This window comes from Bubalus kerabau, chromosome 9 (genome assembly GCF_029407905.1).
Source record: "Bubalus kerabau isolate K-KA32 ecotype Philippines breed swamp buffalo chromosome 9, PCC_UOA_SB_1v2, whole genome shotgun sequence".
Taxonomy (NCBI): Eukaryota; Metazoa; Chordata; class Mammalia; order Artiodactyla; family Bovidae; genus Bubalus; species Bubalus kerabau.
This window is the reverse complement of record NC_073632.1, coordinates 78983316-79007050: the sequence shown is the minus strand read 5'-3', so window position 1 is coordinate 79007050 and position 23735 is coordinate 78983316. Positions and strand designations below refer to the sequence as shown.

Below are 23735 nucleotides of genomic sequence, written 5' to 3'. Positions count from 1 at the left end.
GAGCAACAACAAAGGCAAGAGGTGAGAAATTTGAGTTGGAGGGGCAGGAGTTAGTGAGGAATCAATCCAGGATCAGAGTGGTAGTATATGTATTAAAATGTAAAAAGAAGAGTGGTTTTGGCTAAGACCAGGAAAGATAAAATGGGACAGAGTGGGAGAAGGCTCTGACTGTCTGCCTTGATTTGATATACACATGGGAAACATTTTACTTAATGAAAGCAAGGGTTAAGGAAAGTTTATCGTTTGCAGGATTGATGGAAGTTTAGGTTACTAGGAGTGAAATCAGAAGGGCTGATGGTGAGCCTGGTAGAATAACGGTTGGCCACAGAATCAGAATTCTGACAATAAAAATGGAGAGCAGGTTTTGTAATGGATATCGGAACTAAAGACCTGGGGAGAGCCAACGAACTCTCAGAGACATTATTCCAGGGGTCCTTCTCTACTTTAAAATTTCGTGACTTACATATTTATTAATAAAAACATAATTATATTTATTTTAATATAGAACTTTAGATTCTAAATATCTTAATGCCATAATAATTTTGAACTGGCATTCAAGTTAGGTACTTGAATATTTAAGTTCAAACCTTGTTTAAACAACTTGTATCCATAATCACTTCCTACTCCTCATATATATATGAGGCAAGAGATTACTAACCATACTTGGTAACAAACTATTTGAAACATGTTTATATTGATTTCAAAATAATAAAAAGTTGGTATACTTCCTGGAATTAGGGAGTGTGAAGGGAAATTCCTTTGTTTCTTTTTGATTCTATTCAGAAGGTCAGGTCAAGCGAAACAACAGGTAGAATTTCAACTTGACATGAAAATAAGTTCCTTCTCATTATTAAAGCAATTCATCTGTCTTATGTAATTCTAATACTGTCCTTGATTACTTTTTTCTGAAATGAATTTGTACCTGATTGATATTATTATTTCAGGACATGAAGTCACATGGAAACTTAGTAGGGGACCTGGGAAAATGAAGGCATATTCTGATAATGAAAAAAGGTTATTTGAATTAAAGGGTTTACAATTATAGAACTGAAGCAACCAAAGAAACAAAAAAGACACAAATATCCAAAACTTGCCAGTTTCCCTACGTCAGATGAAGCATAAGGAAAAAACCTCCTGAAGATTAGATTTTGAGTCATGTATAAGTATTTGGGGAAGAGGGCCTCCCTTGAACAGTGAGCAGATCCTATAAAGATGAATAAATTGTATGCCTCCAAAGCCTAGCTCTTTGGTTTCTGCACATAAACTTCATAGCATTAGCTGGGTTCCAGAGAGGCACAGAGACTCAGCCAGGTGGGCACTCATCATCACTGACCATGTTGTCATCTATGTTTTACACAGTGTTCAGGTTAAGTTCCAATGTTTCAGACTATTAGTCAGGCTTTCCAAGAGAAACTGTCAACTGTGGTTTCTGCTGATAGCTTCTTATGGTGCAAGCACTTAGGGCCACTGGTCATAAACATTGAGTTCAGTCATTAGCATGTATGCAAATGCTCTCTCCTGTTATTTTGGGAGCTCTATTAAAACTGAGGCTTGCCTTAGACTCTGTTTTGTCTGTCACAGCTAACTATGCAAGTTTTCACGAATTGTTGCTATGGTAGTTCCTACTACAGTGATTCCACATTGGTCCTATTAATGGAAATATTGAGCCATTTAATAAAATATTTTGATTGAAAATATTGAAATAGTTTAATAAAATATTTTATTAAAAGAAAAGAGTTCAACCCCAAGTGTGTTTTGGAATGGGGTGGACTCATCTGCTTGGCTCACTGCTTCCAATTCTATATTTGTGTGGACCTCTTAACAGTGCCAACGGTAGCATCATGCACTAGAGTCAATCCAATTATGTACTTCTTGCACAATATTCTTTCTCAACACTGTGTTGTATAATCTATTCCTTAGATAGTATAAATAGTGGTAGCAGATAGTCAGGTCTTTAACATAAAAGCTCTTCCAGTGATACAAAGTACAAGAATGAGTTTAACAAAGTGCACTAAATTTTATCTATGATTATATCATATTTTCCAAAATATGTGGCTATTTTGGTGCTCTTTATCCTGAGAGTTGGTGCACTGGACACTTTTCTTGCTTCAGTGTTTGATCATGCTGTTATATTACCAAACAGAACAGAAACACCTGTGCTAAAAGAAGAAGCTTTGCTCCTGATGAACAAGAATATAGATGTTTTAGAGAAAGCACTTAAACTGGCAGCCAGGCACACTGACTGGGACATTGGAAAGAAAATCTGAAACTTCATAAGAATGTGAGCGTTTCGACTTCAGTAGAAATTTTTTTTCTCCTTTACTTGTTTTGAGCAGGATGCACATATCATTGTGACCCCAGAAGATGGAATTTATGGCTGGGTCTTCACAAAGGAGACCATTTATCCCTATCTGGAGGATCTACCAGACCCTGAAGCAAACTGGATTCCATGTAGAAACCCCAGAGGTAAAGTCATTACCTTTTGATCTTTAAACAAAAATTTGTGATATTGTAACATAGCAAATTTAGTAAGCTTGACTAGTATTGTTGCTGACAAAGTCTGTGGCATCGGACTTTAACTTCTCTAATTCTTCATATTGTGCACCATCTGGCATGTCTCCTGTTTGGTAAATGATTTGTGATGATGTCTGGTTGGTTATTTATGGATGAATAATATGTGTACACACAAGTTTTACAATAGATGTGATTAACTGGTTTTCAACAAAGTGAGAAAGTTGTGAAATCTAAGGGTTCACCCATGAATACCTGCCTCCTTTGCAGGAATGGTAAAAAGATGAATGTATTTATGTTGCAAAGGGCTTTGATATCGGCATGCAATGTCATCGGTATGCTGAGTGGAAATTGCACAGGGCTTGAGAACGAGGTATTTTTTCTGAGACTATATCCTACCACCTCTTGGCTGAGTGATGCAGGACAGAAAACCTAAACTCCTGAAGTGAAATAGAGATAATATAATTTCCTTTCCTACTTCACTTTACAGAGTAGATGTATGTGTAGGGAATTTCCTGGTGGTCCAATGATTAGGACTCTGAACTTTCACTACCGAGGGCCTGATTGGCCCTCTGGGGCCCTCCCCAATCACTGATTGAGGGACTAAGATTCCATAAGCCATGCAGCATGGCCAAATCCCTCCCCTGACCTCACCCCACCCCCACAAAATGAATGTAAAGTGAAATAATACATAGAATCTATACAGTATGGTGCCCTCTTGAGTGCTAATTATTACTTAAAAAAAAAAAGTGTTACTTTTTTTTTTTAAACAGGAGCTGGATCTGAAATTTTGCTTTCTTGTCCTTCAAGAAAGTGTAGCAATTGTTTATAGCTGTAGTTTAAGCATAACTTTCTGGAAGAAAATCTGCATAAAATATAAGAAAGATTATGAAAATAAATCATTTTAGGGGTACTTACTTTTTAAAATAGATCATACATGATGACAAAATCAATGCATTAAAAAGTTATTTAATGTGCTAATTTTTAAATTTATAGGCATCTGCTTAAAGCTATTATCAAGTGCACAAAAAGAGAAACTTCTTTAATAATTCTGACCATTTGAAATTAATTGGAAAGTCAAGTCCAATGTTGCAACATAAGAGCTGTTGTATGTGAGTCAGGTCTCACCCTGGGATTTTCACCTTTGGAAAAATATTCTCAAAATGTTGCACAGTCTGTGTTTACAGTAACCACGTAATTATGACTCAGTGTTTGCTTGCTTATGGGGCTTTTCCCAGAGCAGGAAGGACTCATTATTTGCAATAACTCAAGAGGCTTAGACTGAAATACACTCTATTTGCCTGGGCTGGCAAAACTGGCTTTCCTAGGGGAAAGATGTCCTAAAGCCTGATTAATTAGTCTCTGAAGAAGTATTTTAGGTAAGGAAAGTAGGTGACAGATGAAACTTTAATATTATTGAGTCTTTCAGACATTCAAATGGCAAGCTTTCAGCTCTGTGTTGTAGAAAGAAAAAATCCAGTATTTAAGAAAATGCTAATATTGGTAAAGAAAGCCACCATTTCTTCCCTAGTCACACTCATCTCTAAAAGGGATAATTCAAGTCCATATAGTCATCCTTGTGTATTTAAATACTATTATTTAGAATACTGACACATCTCTTGCTTCCTGGAGCTTTCCCCATGGGGAACTAATAGGAAACATAAAGTGCCCTAATTATTTAGCCAAAAAAAGAAAACCAAAATAAAATATATAATAGTTTTATTAAGGCCTTCCTTAATGAATATGCACATTGACAGTATTATTCTGTTTTTCCTGAAGGCAAGAGAAAAGAAATGGTCTGAAATAATAGTCATAAATCTGTCTTTTCTATTCAAAGATTAGTTCAATATCAATTGTAGGGGGATTGAGAAACCATGAAGAGTCTGAATGGCCTCTACAAGGAATCAAGTCATCAGTGTCCCTGGGCGGTCTTCTTTTTGTTACAAAGTCTATAATGGCCATGATTTATTTATTTATTGAGCACCTACTCGGTTCCTTAATCTGCACTTGGTACACTAAGCACATTGTCTTATTCAATTTAAGTAGCAGGTGTAACTATTCCCTTTTTATTTACTTATTCATTTTTTAAAAATATACATTTATTTTTATTATTTTTATTTATTTGGCTGCACCAGATCTTACTTGCAGTACACATGATCTGCAATCTTCGTTGCAGCATGTGGGATCTTTAGTTGGGGCATGTGGGATCTAGTCCCCTGACCAGGGATTGAACCCCTGGGCACCTGCCTCAGCAGCACAAAATCTTAGCCACTACACCACCAGGGAAGTATCTCCCACTTTAAATATGAGGAAAAGAAGGGGTCTTAAGGTCTCACAATTGGTAATTAGCCTCGCTGAAATTCAAACATGGCCATTTCCACTGAGTCGTGCTAACAGAACGGACTCTGAGTGCCTGGAAGCATCGTCTTCTACTTGAAATCTCCATGACTAGTAAATCCACTTCTTAGCACATTCTAGTTGCAGAAATCTGGATCTTATTTTCCACTGAAATCTCTCATAACTTCCTTTGGTGTCCATACTGCCTCTATAGCATGTTCAAATATGTGACTTATCTTCAAATTAGAGTCTTTTAAGTATCTGAAGCCAGCTGTAGTCTTACCTATTTACTCACCTCAACCCTTTTTTACTTCTAGGATAAACATCCCCAATCTGGAAGGTCTGGGCATTACTTTGAAAAGCAATTTCATAGTATGCATTTATCCCAGGGTTTCACACAAGGGCCCTCTAAGGTAGAAGGGAAGCTATTATGCTACCTTGACATGTAAGGACACAGACAAAAGGGTGAAATCTTTTTTTCCTTTTCTTTTCCTTCCTTTTAAAAAATATTTCTAGTACCTAAAGCTGCATTTCTGGAGGATGATCGGCCTGGGACCAACTATTTACTGCCTCCTAGTATGAACGTGGCTTGCATTATGGAAAAGATTCTCTCCATTAGAAAAGCCCTTCATTTGTCTTCCTGGGAGAACTTCATAAGAAAATATGTTGCTTCTCTTCTTTCTCCTCTTCCTCTTCTACCCATTCTGTGCTTCGGTCTTGCACTGCTGTTGTGAATCTGGCAACTAGAATAGGTTAGTTTTCATAAAGAAGAAGATTGTATTGCATGTGTGTGCTCAGTCGATCAGTCCTTTCTGACTCTTTGCAACCCCACGGACTGTAGCCTGCCAGCCTCCTCGGTCCATGGGATTCTCCAGGCAAGAATACTGGAGTGGATTGTTATTTCCTACTCCACGGGACTGGTTCCAAATAGGAAAAGGAGTATGTCATGGCTGTATATTGTCACCCTGCTTATTTAACTTCTATGCAGAGTACATCATGAAAAATGCTGGGCTGGATGAAGCACAAGCTGGAATCAAGATTGCCAGGAGAAATAGCAGTAACCTCAGATATGCAGATGACACCACCCTTATGGCAGAAAGTGAAGAGGACCTAAAAAGTTTCCTGATGAAAGTAAAAGAGGAGAGTGAAAAAGTTGGCTTAAAGCTCAACATTCAGAAAACGAAGATCATGGCATCTGGTCCCATCACTTCATGGGAAATAGATTGGGAAACAGTGGAAACAGTGTCAGACTTTATTTTTTTGGGTTCCAAAATCACTGCAGATGGTGATTGCAGCCATGAAATTAAAAGATGCTTACTCCTTGGAAGGAAAGTTATGACCAACCTAAATGGCATATTCAAAAGCAGAGACATTACTTTGCCAACAAAAATCTGTCTAGTCAAGGCTATGGTTTTTCCAGTAGTCATGTATGGATGTGAGAGTTGGACTGTGAAGAAGGCTGAGTGCCGAAGAATTGATGCTTTTGAACTGTGATGTTGGAGAAGACTCTTGAGAGTCCCTTGGACTGCAAGAAGATCCAACCAGTCCATTCTAAAGGAGATCAGTCCTGGGTGTTCTTTGGAAGGACTGATGCTAAAGCTGAAACTCCAGTACTTTGGCCACCTCATGCGAAGAGTTGACTCATTGGAAAAGACTCTGATGCTGGGAGGGATTGGGGGCAGGAGGAAAAGGGGATGACAGAGGATGAGATGGCTGGATGGCATCACTGATTCGATGGACGTGAGTGTGAGTGAATTATTGGAGATGGTGATGGACAGGGAGGCCTGGCGTGCTGCGATTCATGGGGTCACAAAGAGTCGGATATGACTGAAGTGAGGGAACTGAACTGAACTGAAACTTCACATGAGCCGTGATATTAGTACTTAAAGAATTGAGTGGAAAACCATCAGAAATTTGTGAGGTTTGAAATTTCAAATGACTTTAAGACAAATATTCATCTTTTAAATATCATTTGTAGATATGATCTCATTGGTTGATTCATGGGTTGTGAGAAAAATGAAGTGTTTCGGGGGTTTTTTGGTGGTCGGACCAGTGAGGGGTGGGGTGAGATAGGGGCAGGGCTGATGGAGGTGGGGTTGAGAGGGGATGAGATCTCCCAGGGACGTGGCTGTGGGAGGAGCGACGCCTTCATTAGCAAGGTAGATTGGGGTCGTGGCCTCCAAGGTCATGGGCGGCTCTCAGAATGATGCCTGAGAGTGTGGTCTATGCAGCCAGGATATCAATCGAGTCCAGGGGACAAGCTGAAGGGCCTGTAAGAAAACTTACAGGACAGTGGTATACTGGATATAATTTACACTAATTTATGTGTAATGTTTTTAAATATGCACACTAAAATACATGCAAGAAGAGATTTTGCAAATATTAATCACTTTTATTTGCCAGTTTTCTTACGAATCTTCCCCTTCTTTGCTTTTCATTAACAGTTCAATCTTTTTTGCACCTGAAGTTCAGTTTGATTTTCCCGAGGATTCAGAACATGTGACTCTCAACACTCCCTCTGGGACATTGGGCATTTTCACTTGTTTTGACATTTTCTCTCATGACCTGGCTGTGGTGGTGGTGGAAGAGTTTCAGCTTGACAGCATCCTCTACCCCAAGGCCTGTAAGGTACACTGCCCCTCCTCTCAGTGTGGGCCCTTCCATTCTCCCTTCCATTCAGCATGGGCCTGATCCCTGAAAGTCAACCTGCTTGCTACCATTACCCACAACACCAGGTGCACATGACCGGTACCTCCCCCTCCAGTCCTGCCTCAAAGGGCAACCACAGTCTTGGGGCACCATTTTCAAGCCATGCATTTCTTTAATGGTTCTTCCCCCCCCACCAATTAATTAATTAATTAATTATTTTTGATTGGCCTGGGTCTTCCTTGCTGTGAGCAGGCTTTCTCTAGTTGCTGCAAGCAGGGGTTACTCTTCCTTGGGGTGCACAAGCTCCTCATTGCAGTGGCTTCTCTTGTGGGGCGTGTGGGCTTCAGTAGTTGTGGTGCAAGCGTTTGGTTGCTCTGAGGCATGTGTAATCTTCCCAGACCAGGGATCAAACCTGTGTCCCCTGCTTTGGCAGGTGGATTCTTACCCACTGTACCACCAGAAAAGTTCTTTAATGATTCTTTTATTAACTTTAATGTCACAAAATTAATAAGACCATGGGTTTCTATACCAACATTATTTAAAGAACATTATTCCTGGGAATAAAGAAGGAAGCAAAGAGTATATTGTCAATTTCACATGAGGGGAAATTGGAGTTAGAGAGAATTCAAGGCACATAAAAAAAGCAATGGCAGAGTTAAAGAAAGTTGCAGCCACCATCCATTAGTAATATTGAAATAAATCTTGCTGTTGGGGTGATAAAATCACTTTAGACTTAATCAGGTTTTTAGAGTTTATCCTTGAAAAATCCATGTTTAAGGGAAGGCTCCTCTCCTAATTGTTTTGTTGTTTGTTGATCCAGGTGAAGAATCTCAAACACAAACAAATTAGATAGGTTGGTGGATACTTAAAATTGTTCTTCATGTCTGAGAAACTTTTTGGTTTGTTGTCAAGTTGGCTAAAGAAAGGGGAGCTTAAGTTAAAAAAATAAAAAAAGCCATCCAAGTCAAATGATAGTTTCAGTGTAAGCAGACTCTTATGGAGGACACAGATTCAAATTGAACTCAGGTCAGTATAATAGGTATTTTCTTCCTTATCTTGAAAATCCTTATGCTTTCATAACTTTATATTTCATTTCTTATGAAATGATTCTATTAGTTTGTGACCATGCAAAATTTGAAACCAGTATTCATGTTTCTTCATGTAACCCATAGGCAGTGAAATCTACGCACTGGAGGCTGTCAAGGTGTATCACTAGAACGTGGAAACAGAGACAGAGAGTGTCCAGCTGATGCTCTCAGAATCGAAGTCTCGACCTTGACGAGAACCCAGTTACCCTGCAGCTGCTGACTGGAGTGCTTACGCTAGAGGTGTCAAGCCATCTCATTTGAGCAGTTGAATTTTCCAAGGATGATTTATTTTGATGAGTTCATCTTCACCAAGCTTAAGAGAAACACAGGAAATTACACAGTTTGTCAGAAAGACCTGTGCTGTTGCTTAACTTACGAGATGTCTGAGAAATGAACTGATGAAGTATATGAACTTGGTGCTTTTGACGGACAGCATGCAATAGAAAGCCAATACTACTTACAGGTAGAAACATTCAAGTATGTAAGAATGGCTTTGTTCCTAGTTTGTCTTCTAGGTCATCACTGCATTTCTTTAAGAATTGTGCTGGATTCAGTTAATTGGAATAGTGTTATATTTGTCATTGAACTTTTCTCCCTAGAATGCTTTGTTTAGTCTTGGCAAGTACAGAATTAGAGCTGCAAGATAAAACCATAAAACAGATTGATTAGTTCTCAGCTGACAGGGTTAAAGTTTAAAAAGCTACAATCCCCATATATTTTCTTTTTCTCTTAGGTTACTTTAGGGCTGTGTTTTGCAAACTGTTTTCAACTTGAGTCCAGAGCAAGAAGTCCATTGCACATCACAACCCAGTGCCATCAAGACATATCTCAAAAAGATACTTAGTGAAACAAACATTTTATAAAATAATTCAAACAAAAATTATACATGGCTATGATTATATACAACACATTCTGTTTTTGAAAGTTCTAGTCTACTCCATTAGAGAAGGAAATGGCAACCCACTCCAGTACTCTTGCCTGGAAAATGCCATGGACGGAGGAACCTGGCAGGCTACAGTCCATGGGGTCGCTAAGAGTTGGACACGACTGAGCGACTTCACTTTCACTTTTCACTTTCATGCATTGGAGAAGGAAATGGCAACCCACTCCAGTATTCTTGCCTGGAGAAGCCCAGGGGCAGAGGAGCCTGGTGGGCTGCCGTCTATGGGGTCACAAAGAGTCAGACATGACTGAAACGACTTAGCTGCAGTCTATTCCATTTTGCTGCATTGAAAGAAAAGGGCTAATTTTGACTCACTAAATTAATGTTAGGGTTGGCTAACAGATTATGAGCTGCAATTGGGGAAGAAAGCACTTAGGAGGCAAGCTAAAGAGTGTTCTTCTATTCTTTGAAATTGTATTTTAAGCTGTGAAAACATTTCCAAGATTTCCAACCACTTCTCTTTTCTTTTCCTACCTAGGTATGCATATTACTGAAATGTCAAACCCCTGACCTGGAAACCTGTGGTGAGCCTGTGGGGTCAGCTTTTACCAAGTTTGAAGATTTCCTCAGTGGCACATTTGGAACAAGTTATATTTTTGCACAGATCGTTCTCAGTGGGAGTCAGCTTGCCCCTGAAAGACACTGTGAGGTAGAGGATTTTCAGGAGGATAAATTCCTTTGAACAGATGGAGTAGACTGACATAATGAAAATTTGAAATAATGAGACAGCATTGTAACACTGAGGTTCACCTAATATAAACAACTTATACAAAGACACTATGATATGAAGACAAGTTGTAGTTCTAGACTGTCTTTAGGCTGTGATGGAGAATTTGGGGTTTTATTTTCTTACATAAATATGATTTTGAGAATAAAAGAAACAAAATTATGGAGGAATTAAAATAAAAATATTGATTGCCAATGATAGCCAGCAACTAATGTTTTCTTTATTTGCATAGATCACCAGGGCAGTAGATTTATTTACTGCATGTTCATCCAAAGTCCTTCTGATATTACTAGATACGTAGATCTTAAACAGGGAGCTTCTGATTCCAAAGTCTGTGGGCTTTTGATTACTTCATGCTGCTTTTAGAGTGACATTGTCAGAGAAGGCCTCTGGACTGGAAACCAAATCTGCACTGAAGTTAATGCTTTGCTTTCTTTGATTAGGTTTCAAGAGAGGGATGTCTGCAGAGCCAAGGCGAAGCCCCTTTGCCTATCTTGGTTCTAGCCCTTTATGGAAGAATGTTTGAGAGGGATCCTCCATGCTTAGGGCAGGGCCCCGGGTAACTACCGTGATCCCCATTCACTGCCATCCTCTCAGGATTAGCCTGGCAAGGGGGTGGGGGCGGGGGTAAAAAGAGAGAGCCCAGCCTGTAGTATCTATTTAGATGTGTCATGACTAGATTTAAAAAGAAATGAATGAGTGCCCACACTTTACATACTCACTCTGGGAGTTGCAGTCATCTTCTGTGTGGGTGCACTTAAGTATGTGTCACTATGTCCTTGTATGGTGCAACATTTATCTATGGGAGGAGAGCCACGAAGAGTCCTTGTGTGGTAACTGCTCTAACGTATGCAAATACTGTATCTCTCATTTGTAAATGCACAGGGTTAGTGTGGAGAATGTGGAGGGTATTTGGTCCTAGTCAGTTAGGATACAGAAAGTTAAAAACAAGGGTATCTTTTAAATAACTTTTTAACAAATTGAAATTGTTCCATTATCTCTTTATTCTACTTTTATGGAATATTTTTATGGAAGTTAGATACTTATGAATGGAAATTTAAGAAGAGATAAATGAATAAATGATCTACTTCAGAACATGCACTGTTTCCTTCTGAAATTATTCTCTTAGAATGCACCCAATCCTGGTTAAACCCTCTCATCCTCTGGAATTTGTTGCAGCCTGTGCTAGACAGGATCTTCCCTAGAAAAGGCCACCCTGTCACCTTTTTCCCAGTTACCTTCAGCCCTTTGACCCTGGCATCCTGAGTCCTTTTCCTGGTTGGTTACTTATTAACTCTGGGAAGAGATACACATATCTGAGAGAAGAGAGCTCTCTAGGATGTGTGGGAGAGGCTGAGGATCACTCCGAGTTTGGGGACACATTTCCCCTCCCCTAAAACATATGACAACCGCTTTTCTAGATTTTTCCCAAGTGTTTATTTCCACTTGATTTAATTCAATCCAGTTCCAGGAAGCTGGAGACATTCTAGGCAGCAGAAAATGCCTTTGGTCTCTCTGTTTCCATCATGCCTGGAATCTCTCTCCAGGGGCTAGGATGGAACCTGTACTCTGGACTCCTCTGTTTGTGCAGGATGTGGGCTTTTTCCCCATGAGGGCCTTGTGTTGGTTCTTTCCAGTCTTCTTCTCTCTCTTCTAGACAGTTGTTTGGCGCTTGCATTGGTGTCTAGTGGCCCCAGCTTGCTCACCACCCCTCACCCCTTACATCTTATATAGCCAACCTCTGCCCCTTCTCTAGTCCCAGGAACTACAGAATCGCTGCATCCCATGGGTGTTCTCAGCTCTTACCGTGACTAAACAACCTACTGTCCCTCTTATTATATCCCATGTTGTTTTGGCCCTTATCTTTCAACATCCCATGTCTTTTATTTCTTTGAGCTCTATTTTTGTCTCTCCCCCTTCTCCTCCCCAATTCTCATTTTATTTACCATGACTTATTAATAAGGACCTTGCTAGACTCAGCCCTCACAGCTGTGTCTTCCTCATTGAAATTCTTACTTTGGAAAGTGAAGCCACTCTTATGGCTTCAGCTAGTGTTTCTGAGGCAGCAAAGTATATAATTCACTGGAAGGAAAAAAAATTTTTTTTCATCAGAGTCAGTTCAAGTCATATAATAATGATTACAGACGATCTTTAAAAAAAAAAAAAAGGCTTATTAAGTCCTATGGTAAACATATATAGTCTTACAATATAAACAACTTTATCAATTAGATTAATGTCAATAGGAGATTGACAGTGTTCTAGCCATTAAATATTAATATGTAGGTGCATATACTTAGAGGACTTCCCAGGTGAGGCTAAGTGGTAAAGAATCTGCTTGCCAATGCAAGAGACACAAGAGATGTGGGTTCAATCCCTGGTCCAGGAAGATCCCCTGGAGAAGGGAATGACAACTTACTCCAGTATTCTTGCTTGTACAATCCCATGGACAGAGGACCCTGGAAGGCTACAGTCCATAGGCTCACAGAGTCCCTGCAACTGAGTGATTGAGACCCATAGTAGACTTAGAAACTGTAGAGAAACAGAGATCTAATCTTTTATCACACACACTAGAATTCTGACTCTAATACCGCTTCTGATTACCAGCTATGATTCTGACACCTGATTTTGATGTGTGAATTTTCCCCCCACACCATCAAGAAATTTTCCAACACAAGCTGGGAGTCCAACAGTTAGATGCAATTCTGACCTCATCTAATTGCAGGTGGCATTGGATGCCACAAGACTGCCTTCTACCCATGTCAGACTCTGGCTGTGGACCTAGTCGTCCCCTTCTACCCATGTCAGACTCTGGTTGTGGACCCAGTCGTCTCCTGTCCTTCTGACCAGCTGGCTATAGATTAGAAGTTTCATGGACCTTCTCCTTAGGTGTGATGTGTTTCCCAGAGTGCTCACAGAACTCGGAGCAACAGTTTACTTACTTGATTACCAGTTTATGACAAAAGGATGTTACTCAAGAACAGCCAGATGGAAGAGGTGCAAAGGGTGAGGTATGGGAAAAGGAAGTCTAACTTCTCTGTCCTCTGGAGCATGAGAGTCTTCCCACATGTCTTCCCATTTACAAACCAGAAAGCTCTCTGAACCTCATCATGACATAGGTATGACTGATTAAACTATTGACCATAGGTGACTAAACACAATTCTTAGCTCTTCTTCCTTCTCTGGAGTTCAGGGGATTGGGACTGAAAGTTCCAAGCTTCTAAACACTTGGTTGGTTCTCCTATCAACCAGCTCTCAGCCTTAATATTTTCCAAAAGTCACTTTATTAAAAAAACAAAAGACACCTTTTTTTTTTTTATCACAAAAAATTCCAAGGATTTCAAATGCTCTGTGGAGGAAAAAATGTCAAGTGTTATTCGCTCTGTTGCTTAGTCGCTTTGCAGTCCCATGACCTGTAGCCTGAGACATTTCTCTATGAGGATAAAGTTCAAATATATATTTCTTATTATAAGTCATGATATTGCACATAAAACACGTGTGCATAGGTATACACCCAGGTGTTCTCAGATGCTCATCTTATCTCATCCACAAGGTCACCCTGTGAGATCAGCATTTTGTTGACCTCCCTTAAATTAGCCAATCTGATCACATGGTGGAGAAGACAATGGCACCCCACTCCAGTACTCTTGCCTGGAAAATCCCATGGGCGGAGGAGCCTGGTGGGCTGCAGTCTGTGGGGTTGCAAAGAGTCGGACACAACTGAGTGACTTCACTTTCACTTTTCACTTTCATGCATTGGAGAAGGAAATGGCAACCCACTCCAGCGTTCTTGCCTGGAGAATCCCAGGGACAGGGGAGCCTGGTGGGCTGCCGTCTATGGGGTCACACAGAGTTGGACATGACTGAAGCGCCTTAGCAGTAGCAGTAGTAGATCACATTGACCATAGCCTTGTCTAACTCAATGAAACTAAGCCATGCCCTGTGGGGCCACCCAAGACGGGCAGGTCATGGTGGAGAGGTCTGACGGAATATGGTCCACTGGAGAAGGGAATGGCAAACCACTTCAGTATTCTTGCCTTGAGAACCCCATAAACAGTATGAAAAGGCAAAAAGATAGGACACTGAAAGAGGAATTCCCCAGGTCGGTAGGTGCCCAATATGCTACTGGTGATTAGTGGAGAAATAACTCCAGAAAGAATGAAGGGATGAAGCCAAAGCAAAAACAATACCCAGTTGTGGATGTGACTAGAGCAATATTGCATAGGAACCTGGAATGTCAGGTCCATGAATCAAGGCAAATTGGAAGTGGTCAAACAGGAGTGGCAAGAGTGAACGTCGACATTCTAGGAATCAGCGAACTAAAATGGACTGGAACGGGTGAATTTAACTCAGACGACCATTATATCTACTACTGTGGGCAGGGATCCCTTAGAAGAAACTGAGTACCCATCGTGGTCAACAAAAGAGTCCGAAGTGCAGTACTTGGATGCAATCTCAAAAACAACAGAATGATCTCTGTTTGTTTCCAAGGCAAACCATTCAATAGCACAGTAATCCAAGCCTATGCACCAACCAGTAACGCTGAAGAAGCTGAAGTTGAACGGTTCTATGAAGACCTACAAGACCTTCTAGAACTAACACCCAAAAAAGATGTCCTTTTCATTATAGGGGACTGGAATGCAAAGTAGGAAGTCAAGACACACCTGGAGTAACAGGCAAATTTGGCCTTGGAACACGGAATGAAGCAGGGCAAAGGCTAATAGAGTTTTGCCAATAGAACGCACTGGTCATAGCAAACACCCTCTTCCAACAACACAAGAGAAGACTCTACACATGGGCAATGAACACCCAGGGCTGATCTCCTTCAGAATGGACTGGGTGTTCATTGGAAGGGCTGATGCTAAAGCTGAAACTCCAATACTTTGGCCACCTGATGCGAATTGGTGACTCATTCCAATGAGTTGACTCATTGGAAAAGACCCTGATGCTGGGAGGGATTGGGGGCAGGAGGAGAAGACGACGACAGAGGATGAGATGACTGGATGGCATCACCGACTCAATGGACATCAGTTTGAGTGAATTCCAGGAGTTGGTGATGACAGGAAGGCCTGGCGTGCTGCAGTTCATGGGGTGGCAAAGAGTCGGACAGGACTGAGCGACTGAACTGAATTGAACTGAACTGCAATTAGCTGGATCAGCTAGATCAACTAGATTAGCTGGATCAACTGAGAAGATCGCTGATAAGGGAAATGAACTCTCCGAGGTCCCACAGCAAGCTAGTGGCAGTGCTGGGACAAGAATTAGTCTAATCCCTTAAACTGCCACATTCATTGTTTCCTTTGTGTACCTGTAGACAGATAGGATAGGGGGGCCTCCCAGAGGAAAAGAATCAGACATGGCTTTCTTAACATGAGAGAAGCCAGTTTAGACCTATACCATTTTGTGATTTAAGCCTGGCCACAATGCTTGTCTTTGCAGAAGAGGTCTCCATAGAGAATGATTTTAAGGGAACAAAAAAATTAAAGATTTTTTTTTTTAAAGGAACCTCTGAGATCAAACCAGGAGACTGGGATTGACATACATGCAATGCTGTGTGTGCTGCTGTAAAGCACTGGAAGCTCAGTTCAGAGCTCTGTGATGACCTAGGGGTCGGATGGGGATGGGGTGAAAGGAAGGTCCAAGAGGGAGGGGACATATGTGTGCATATGGCTACTTCAATTTACTTCATTGTATAGTACAAACTAACACAACATTATAAAGATTATATTCCAATTAAAAAAAAATTAAAAAACAGACAGCTATATCGAGGCCAGAAATAGGACTTGACTGTATTGGAGACAATATATCAGTTGTAAAGACTCCCAGTTCAATTCCGAAGGTAAAGATCAGTCTGAAGCACATTCTTGAGCTGTTTTGTAGGATCCAAACACCTACTGAGGACTTACTCACTCAACCACCAGGCTGACTGGAATCTAAGAAGAGATGATGACCCTCCTGGTGCTAGTGGTAAAGAACCTACCTGCCAATGCAGGAGACAAAAGAGACACGGGTTTGATCCCTCGTTTGGGAAGATCCCCTGGAGAAGGAAATGGCAACCTACTCCAGTATTCTTGCCTGGAGAATTCCATGGACAGAGGAGCCTGGAGGGCTGCAGTCCAAGGGGTCGCAAAGAGTCGGACATGACTGAAGTGACTTAGCACTCCTAACTCCAGCCAACTAGAGCCTGGAGTCTGCCAACTGGCCCTAAGCCTACGCTGAATTCTTCTTTGCTCAAGGCCCTTCATGAATACCAATGTACCCTTAGTGTAAAACTTCCCCCATTTCGCAATATCCTCAGTGTTCTTATTTGTTGCAAGTAAAAAAATCCTTCCTTCTGCCCTTTAGGTTGATTATATCTTCTGGCTCAACACACAGCAAGAGGAAAACCCAGTTTTAAGGTAATGTTAGGGATCAGAAGATTTAACTGAGGCCTAAGAGAGGTTACTGGTGTCACCAGTCCCAGTTTAAGCTGATGGATGGAATTCTATTGCAAGAACAATAATCATCCACGTAAAGATTTCTCCCAAATGGTATGTGTCAGGTAGGCTGGAACTGCCAGCTTGATGTAGTAGTAAATGTGGGGAAGGGAAGGAGTTATCTAGCCCTCTGTCTATTAAATCTGTTTATTTTTTGTTGTTCTTGCAATAGAATTCCATCCATCAGCTTAAATAGGGCTATTTAATAGCCCTATTAAATCTCTGTCTTTTAGTAGGATTGTGTCCCTGGGCTCTGACCTTCACAAGTGTTTCTCAGCTGTTTTCTTTCCTCCTTTAGTTGGGACAGGCAGGTTAAAGGGGATTAGAGATGGGGTTTTACTGTCCCCCAGAAAGGTTCAGTTCAGTTCAGTTTAGTCGCTCAGTTGTGTCTGACTCTTTGCGACCCCATGGACTGTAGCCTACCATGCTTCTCCGTCCGTGGGATTTTCCAGCCAAGAGTGCTGGGGTGGGCTGCCATTTCCTTTTCTAGAGGATCTTCCCGACCCAGGGATCGACGCCGGGTCTCCCTCATTGTAAGCAGACGCTTTACTGTCTGAGCCACTAGGGAAGTTCTTCCATTGAAGACAGGTTTGGTTAAAAGAACAGAATGCTCTGGATGTATTTCAAAGTAGATGCATTTTTCCTCCTCCTTTAAGAAACAGCACAGGATGTTTTACTTCCTCATTATTCCCTCAGAGAACCTGGTTGGGATTCTGGAGTAAAAGTTATAAAAACGTGAGGACCCTCCTAATACTGAAACCTCCTCCAAACCCTGCCCCCCTGACCTCGTGTTTATCTTGCAAGGCTGTCCAGTAATTTGGCAAACACAGCTGGAGTGATTGTACCAGGACTGCCTGCCTCAGTGGACTTCTACTCCAGGTAAGCCTGTCTCTCTAACTTTGCGGGTAATGATGTATGCTGATTTCAGTTCTCTGGCATATCTAAAAAAGTTGCTGCTTTTCAGTTGTTCAGCTGTGGGTTTTTTTTTTTTTTTTTGGTTGAGAAAATGAGAGAGAGGACTTTGAAGTTCTAGTTATATCAGACTGGAAACACAATGGGAGATTCTTATTTAAATTTTAATTTGAATAAGATCAAAGAAGTATATTTTTTAAATCTCTAGGTGACTCATTCCAGTTTTAACTTTTCTTTCAGAGCTTCCTTTATAAATTTATATGGAATGATTACAATCTCCTTGTGAGAAAAAAATGGATAAATGGAAACCTCTATTAAATAGAGTTGGGAGACCAGAGGGGAAGTTCTTATGCTCCGTAACAACAGCAGAGCCATAGAGGAAGAAGACCACTCTCTCCTTTCCTGGCAAGGACTGTTTGTGGTAAGAACTCAGCCAAGGAAAAACCAGGGACTCTTTGTTAACTCTAGTCCTCTCAACTTCCTTTTTCTCTCTATGAAAGCATTCTCTTTCTCTTGCCCTGCTCACCATGGTGGCAGATCCCGAATTGCAATTCTCTGCTGATCCTGAATAAACCCGTCTTTGCTGGAGAAATATCCCATAGTCTGTTTCGGGTCAACACCCTTGTGAAGTACTGAAGTACATGTGTTTCTGACCACCTGGGAAGGGAAAGCCCAAAGGAGATCAGCAAGCAGAGGGAGCTGGTATTTGCTACAGACTTAAGAGGAACTGGTTAACACAACCTCTTGGCTGCTTTGGCAGTCACAGAATAAAGTTACGATAGTCCTGAAGTTTAAAAAAATAATAATATATACTCTTCTGCAACCTGAACAAATAAAAACACCATCCAAAGTGAAATCTAAAACTAAAATAACCATAAGCATTAATTCTGTAAACATCAAAAAAAAAGTTTTCCTTAATTCACAACTAAAATTTGCCTTCTAATTCCATATTAAAATTTCTAAGCTTTTTTCTATTTTATATTATTTCCCCCCTCTTCTCTCTCCCTCTATCACCTTCTTATTCTCCCTCTCATTCTTTATACTCACCCTCTACGACTTGTGTGGTTTGCAGTCTCTAGGATGGTCCACAGTAATCTGTGCCTCATATATGCCCTTGGGTAAGTAAGTCCCTCCCAACAAGTGTACTGACTGGGTGTTTTTGTTTTTTTGTTTTTTTACATTTCTTTTTAATTAGAGGATAATTGCTTTGCAATATTGTGATGGTTTTTGCTATATATCAACATGAATTGACCATAGGTATACATGTGTCCCCTCCCTCTTGAATCCCCTTCCCATCTCCTACCCCATCCTACCCCACTAGCTTGTCACAGAGCACCAGCTTTGGGTTCCCTGCATCGTACTTCTAATGAATATAATACAACAAAATTGATGGGCTGTCACTTTCTAGATGACATTACTAAAGACTGCGGCTTCTATCTTGGATGGTGGGTTCTCTTGTTACCTAGGTTTGAGGGAAGCTGGATGCCAGCATGTGAGTTTCCTTTTAGTGTGACCAGGGGCCTTCACAGAAAGGAACATGTTGGGCCATAGCCAATGTGGATCTGAGGCCTGCCTGGAGCCATGTGAGCCTAGAATCTAGAACTGACTCTTTTCTCAGTCAAACTTTGGTAATTGTGGGACAGAGGCACCCAGCCAAGCTGCCTTAGGTTTCCTGACCCACAGAAAATGTGAGATCATACAAGCTTGCTCTTAGAAGCCATTATTTTTGGGGAGTGATTTGTCATATAGACAATGAATATTCCTCTTTGTCCTGAGTCTTCACCATTTTGAGGAAACGAAAGTGAACAAAATATGAAATTCAAATATTCACAAGGTGATAGTAATAATAATTCACAATTGAAAAGCTGTTTATTCTTCAAATTATTTACATAAACTACTAGGTGTTGAGTTCTAAGATGTATGAACTCCAGAAATATCCTATGTTTAAGTTCTAACCCTCTGTACCTCAGCATGTGAGTTTATTTGGAAATATGATCATTTCAGATGTAATCAGTTAAGATGATGTCATACTGGAGTAGGATGGGCACTAAAGCCATTGACTGGTGGCCTTGTAAAAAAAGTAAAAGTCTGGGGGACTCAGACGTGCCCAGAGAGAGAATATTGGGTGAAGACATACAGAAAGGAGACAGCTAAATACATGGAAAGAGGCATGAACAAATCTGTCCCTCACAGCCCTCAGGAGGAGCCAATTTGCTAATCCCTTCCTCTGAAACATCTATCCCCCAAAACCACAAGACAATACATTTCTGTTGTTTAAACCACCTAGTGTATGGTACTTTGTTAGGATAACCCCAGCAGATGGAAAGTACATGCATTTTCTTATTTGATCCTCACAGAGCCCTGTAAGAAGAGAAGGTCATTTGTTATGTAAGATCTGTTCACATCTTTGTCTGGAGATGTAAAAATCACAAGGCTTTCTTGAAGCTAGCTTTTGTCACTTATTTTTAAAGTACTAAGTTCTGGGAGCCACGTGATTCACTGTGTTCTCTCTCTCTATAAATAACAGCGCTTACTCTGCTTTTCAGCAGTCGCTGGACTTCAGCATGATTATGTCTCAGTTGCTGAACTATGTGGCCGTTTTGTTTTTCTGTGTCTCCAGAGCCAGCTCCCTGGATACCTTTATTGCAGCTGTTTATGAGCATGCAGTCATATTGCCTAATGCCACCCTCGTGCCAGTGTCTCCTGAAGAGGCCTTGGCAGTAATGAACTGGAATTTGGATCTTCTGGAGGGAGCAGTGACGTCAGCATCAAAGCAGGTACCATTTCTCAAGTGTGCTTCTGGCTCCTATGTAGAGAAAGGGTGGCATCCTAGTTTGATAGAACCACTGTCAGGGTCAATTACACCTTTGAATGACATATGTCTCAGGTAGCCAAGACCTTGTTTTGCAATCAAAGTCCTTCCTGCTCCTAGTTTTTAGGGCAAAGACATTATTACATACTTCCCTAACAGTGAGAGCAACATTTGGAAAACACAACTTGGTTATTATTAGGTGACAACAAATCTTAGAGGAACTTGCTATGAATTCAACTGTTTTGTTGATTTTGTTGCTCTTTTCTGTTACAGGTGGAGGGTTGGAGGATAAATGGATCAGGAATTAATAGCTATTCTTAGAGTACTGGCTACTTTTGTGCTATTAAGAGTTTGTAGGTTAGTTTGTAACACCAACACAAACTTAAGTTGCAAATTACTTACCAGTGTATATTATATACTTCATACTAATTACAAAAGTACATATGTTAGTGCTTAGTAAGTTCTTGAATTGAATGAAGGGTTAAGTTTGCATGTGTGGTTTGAATGAATGTGGTTGAAATAAATTATGCGTAGAGCAGGTAAAGACAAGGGATATATAAAGTCTGATGAGAGTCATGAATGTATACATATAGCATGTATTTATCAACCTACATTCTTGTACATACAAGGATTTAAAAGGTTATTAAGAATTCTGAGGTTTTTTTCACTTTTATTTCAACTGCTTCCTTAACGGTCACACACACAGCAGCTTCCAGGGTGATTCTTCCACTAGAGTTGCCCAGGTGAGCTCAGGTTGTACCTCTAGGCCTGGCACCATTCAGATAACCATATCAGAGCTCCTTTCTGAGAAATGGGGATTGCATTTGTAGGGTATGAGGTGGGGAAGGCTGGAGCAGAAAAGTGAGTGATAAGTATCCTTACATACTCAGGCAAGATAACTGGCCAAAGGTCAGGGAGGGGGTTTATTCAGGGAAGAGTTAGGTTTATAGTTAACAACTGCAGCAGGTGGCAAGCCTGTGCGTAGCCTGGAAAAATATTAACAGCTATGAAATGATGAAAAAGTGACATAGAAATGATAACTGTGGGATTAGGAAATGAAAGTGGTTGGGCAAAGAAAATAAATTATAAATATATAAAAACAGAAGAATAAGATGAAAAAAAAAAGCAAATTTTGTTTCTTAGCCACTCAGGTCCTCTTGCAGGCCTCCTCTTTTATTGTTTGCTTATTTGAACAATATATTGATTCTGCTTCATTTGTAACAGGGTGCACATATCATTGTGACCCCAGAAGATGGCATTTATGGTTTTAACTTCACCAGGGAATCTATCTTCCCATACTTGGAGGATATCCCAGACCCTCAAGTGAACTGGATCCCTTGTAATAATCCTGACAGGTAAAGAAATGTATTATGGAGAATTTAACCATGAACATGAACTTAATCTGAGAAAACTTTGTAGATCATTGTATAAGCTTCACTATCATCTGTAAGTTTCAGGATAGTTTTATAATTTTTCATCTCCTACAAATATGTGTATTAAGAAAGTGAATATGAAGTTAGTGCTATAAGATGACATCAGAATCTAATTCCAATGTGAATTTCCACTGAGGGAATGAATCTGGAGAGATGATAGTATAACTTACTTAAGGTCACAGGGTGTTTGGTTAGAGGAAGAACCATATCCAAACTCTACTCTTCTGACTCCATACCAGTGAGCAGAAAATTGCTTTCCTGTGTAGGTCTGTACTTTTAAAACAATGTGAGAAAATAGTGAAACAGAGTCACATGTCAGCTTAATATTAAAATTTTCCCTTTCTCATCAATAAGATAGTTGGATAACATGAATGTATATGAAATTCTTAAAGCTTAAGATGAGGACCTAGGAGGTGGATAGAGCAGAATTGTGTTGGTGGTTATTTTATTTTTTAAATTTATATGGCTGTTCTGGAGCTTAGTTGCTACATGCAGGATCAAGTTCCCTGACCAAGGATTGATCCTGGGCCCCTTGCATTGGGAACCTGGAGTCTTAACCACTGGACCACCAGGGAAGTCCCGTATAAGTGGTTTAAATCAAATCTAGAAAAAGAAATATGAAGTCTGATAAAAGTACACTATTACTTATAATATAAAGGAAAACATATGAACTATACATTTAAGAGAATCATGTCAGTTGACTCACATTTCCAAATGCACTATTGCTAAAATTGTAGGAATTCCTTTTTTGGAAAAGCTCTCAAAACCACACAAACTAACAACTATGCATATAGGGACTCCTTGATTTTTTACAAAGTTCAATGTTATTTACCTTAATATTAACAAACTATTTTAATTGCAAGGCATCGCATCATAATTATTTCTTATTTAACCATGTCCCATGCTCAAGGTTCAGTTCTAAATGACAAGCCTTCTATTCTCACTTCCATTAGGAATTGCCTTTCTTTCTTTCTGAATGACTTTTCCCTAGAACCAAATTTCCTAGGGCCTTCTGAGAATTCCCACCAGGATGTTGCATTTGTTCCATTTCAAGAAGTTTGGTAGTCTTTCTTTTTTCCCATCAACCAATGACATCTCTGTCCTTGCTTTTATTTAACACAGTTTTTGAATACCTATTATGTCCAAGCACAGTTCTGGACAGTGGAGTGGACAAAAAGAATTAAAAATCTTTGTCCTTTGGAGCTTATATTCAAGTGTGGAAACAGCCAATTGAAATTAGAAAAAAAAAAGATATTTGTTTAGTTATCTATCACCTGTCAACCTATCTACAGTATGGGGTAGAAATAAATATTATAGGAAAAAAATAAAACAGGAAAGATGAATATGGTGGAAACAATGAGGTTTAAATTTTTATGTCACCAGAGGGCTTCATGGTGGTATCTAAGCAAAACTTAAAGGAAGTGAGGAAGGAAATCATATGGGTTTCTGAGAAAAGAACCTTCCACGCCAAGGGACTTCTAAATACCAAGGTTCCGTGGTCAGAGTGCATGTCTGGCATATTAGGAACAGCAACAAATTAGTGTGGTTGAAATGATGTGAAGAAGTGGGAGAAAAGTAGGAGATGGAGGCAGAAAGGCAGACAGATTGGAGGGCCCTGATAGTATAAGGGTTCATGGGCCATGCTAATGACCTTGGTACTTAGGTGAGAAAGTAGCCATTGGTGAGTTTTGAGCAGAGAAGTGACATGCTCTGACTTCAGTTTTATAAGGATCATTCCTGTGTCCTCGTGGAGATAAGACTTCAGAAAGATCAGTAAAAATGCAGGAGATAGTTTAAAATCTATGAAGGTAAGCTAGGCAAAGAAATGCTACTGTTTGGATGAAGATGGT

At 40.2% G+C, this 23735-nt stretch overlaps 1 protein-coding gene and 2 long non-coding RNA genes across 5 annotated transcripts in view; 2 read left to right on the top strand and 1 right to left on the bottom strand.

Annotated features, from left to right (window-relative positions):
* The first annotated feature begins 1972 nt into the window (after nucleotides 1-1972).
* LOC129620027 (uncharacterized) lies at nucleotides 1973-11946 on the top strand. The gene is made up of 6 exons (XR_008698343.1): nucleotides 1973-2466; nucleotides 5365-5600; nucleotides 7293-7476; nucleotides 8318-8523; nucleotides 8670-9048; nucleotides 10007-11946. It is a non-coding gene; the product is annotated as an uncharacterized LOC129620027 (long non-coding RNA).
* LOC129620028 (uncharacterized) overlaps nucleotides 8763-23735 on the bottom strand; it is a 21761-nt gene continuing 6788 nt past the window's right edge. The window contains exons 2-3 of the long non-coding RNA XR_008698344.1: nucleotides 10040-10170; nucleotides 8763-8898 (exon numbers count right to left, since the gene is read on the bottom strand). This is a non-coding gene — a long non-coding RNA (uncharacterized LOC129620028). The remainder of the gene's footprint in view (nucleotides 8899-10039; nucleotides 10171-23735) is intronic.
* Nucleotides 20205-23735, top strand: part of VNN1 (vanin 1) — a 19451-nt gene continuing 15920 nt past the window's right edge. For 2 of the 3 annotated variants that reach the window (XR_008698342.1, XM_055535659.1), the window contains exons 1-2: nucleotides 20221-20417; nucleotides 21677-21807. Coding sequence is in view for 2 of the 3 variants with exons in the window: in XM_055535659.1 (XP_055391634.1) it covers nucleotides 20364-20417; nucleotides 21677-21807 (185 nt within the window). In the remaining variant the exon portion in view is untranslated. Of the gene's footprint in view, nucleotides 20418-21676; nucleotides 21808-23735 lie in introns of all 3 variants that reach the window. The other variant, XM_055535658.1, reaches the window with a different exon arrangement.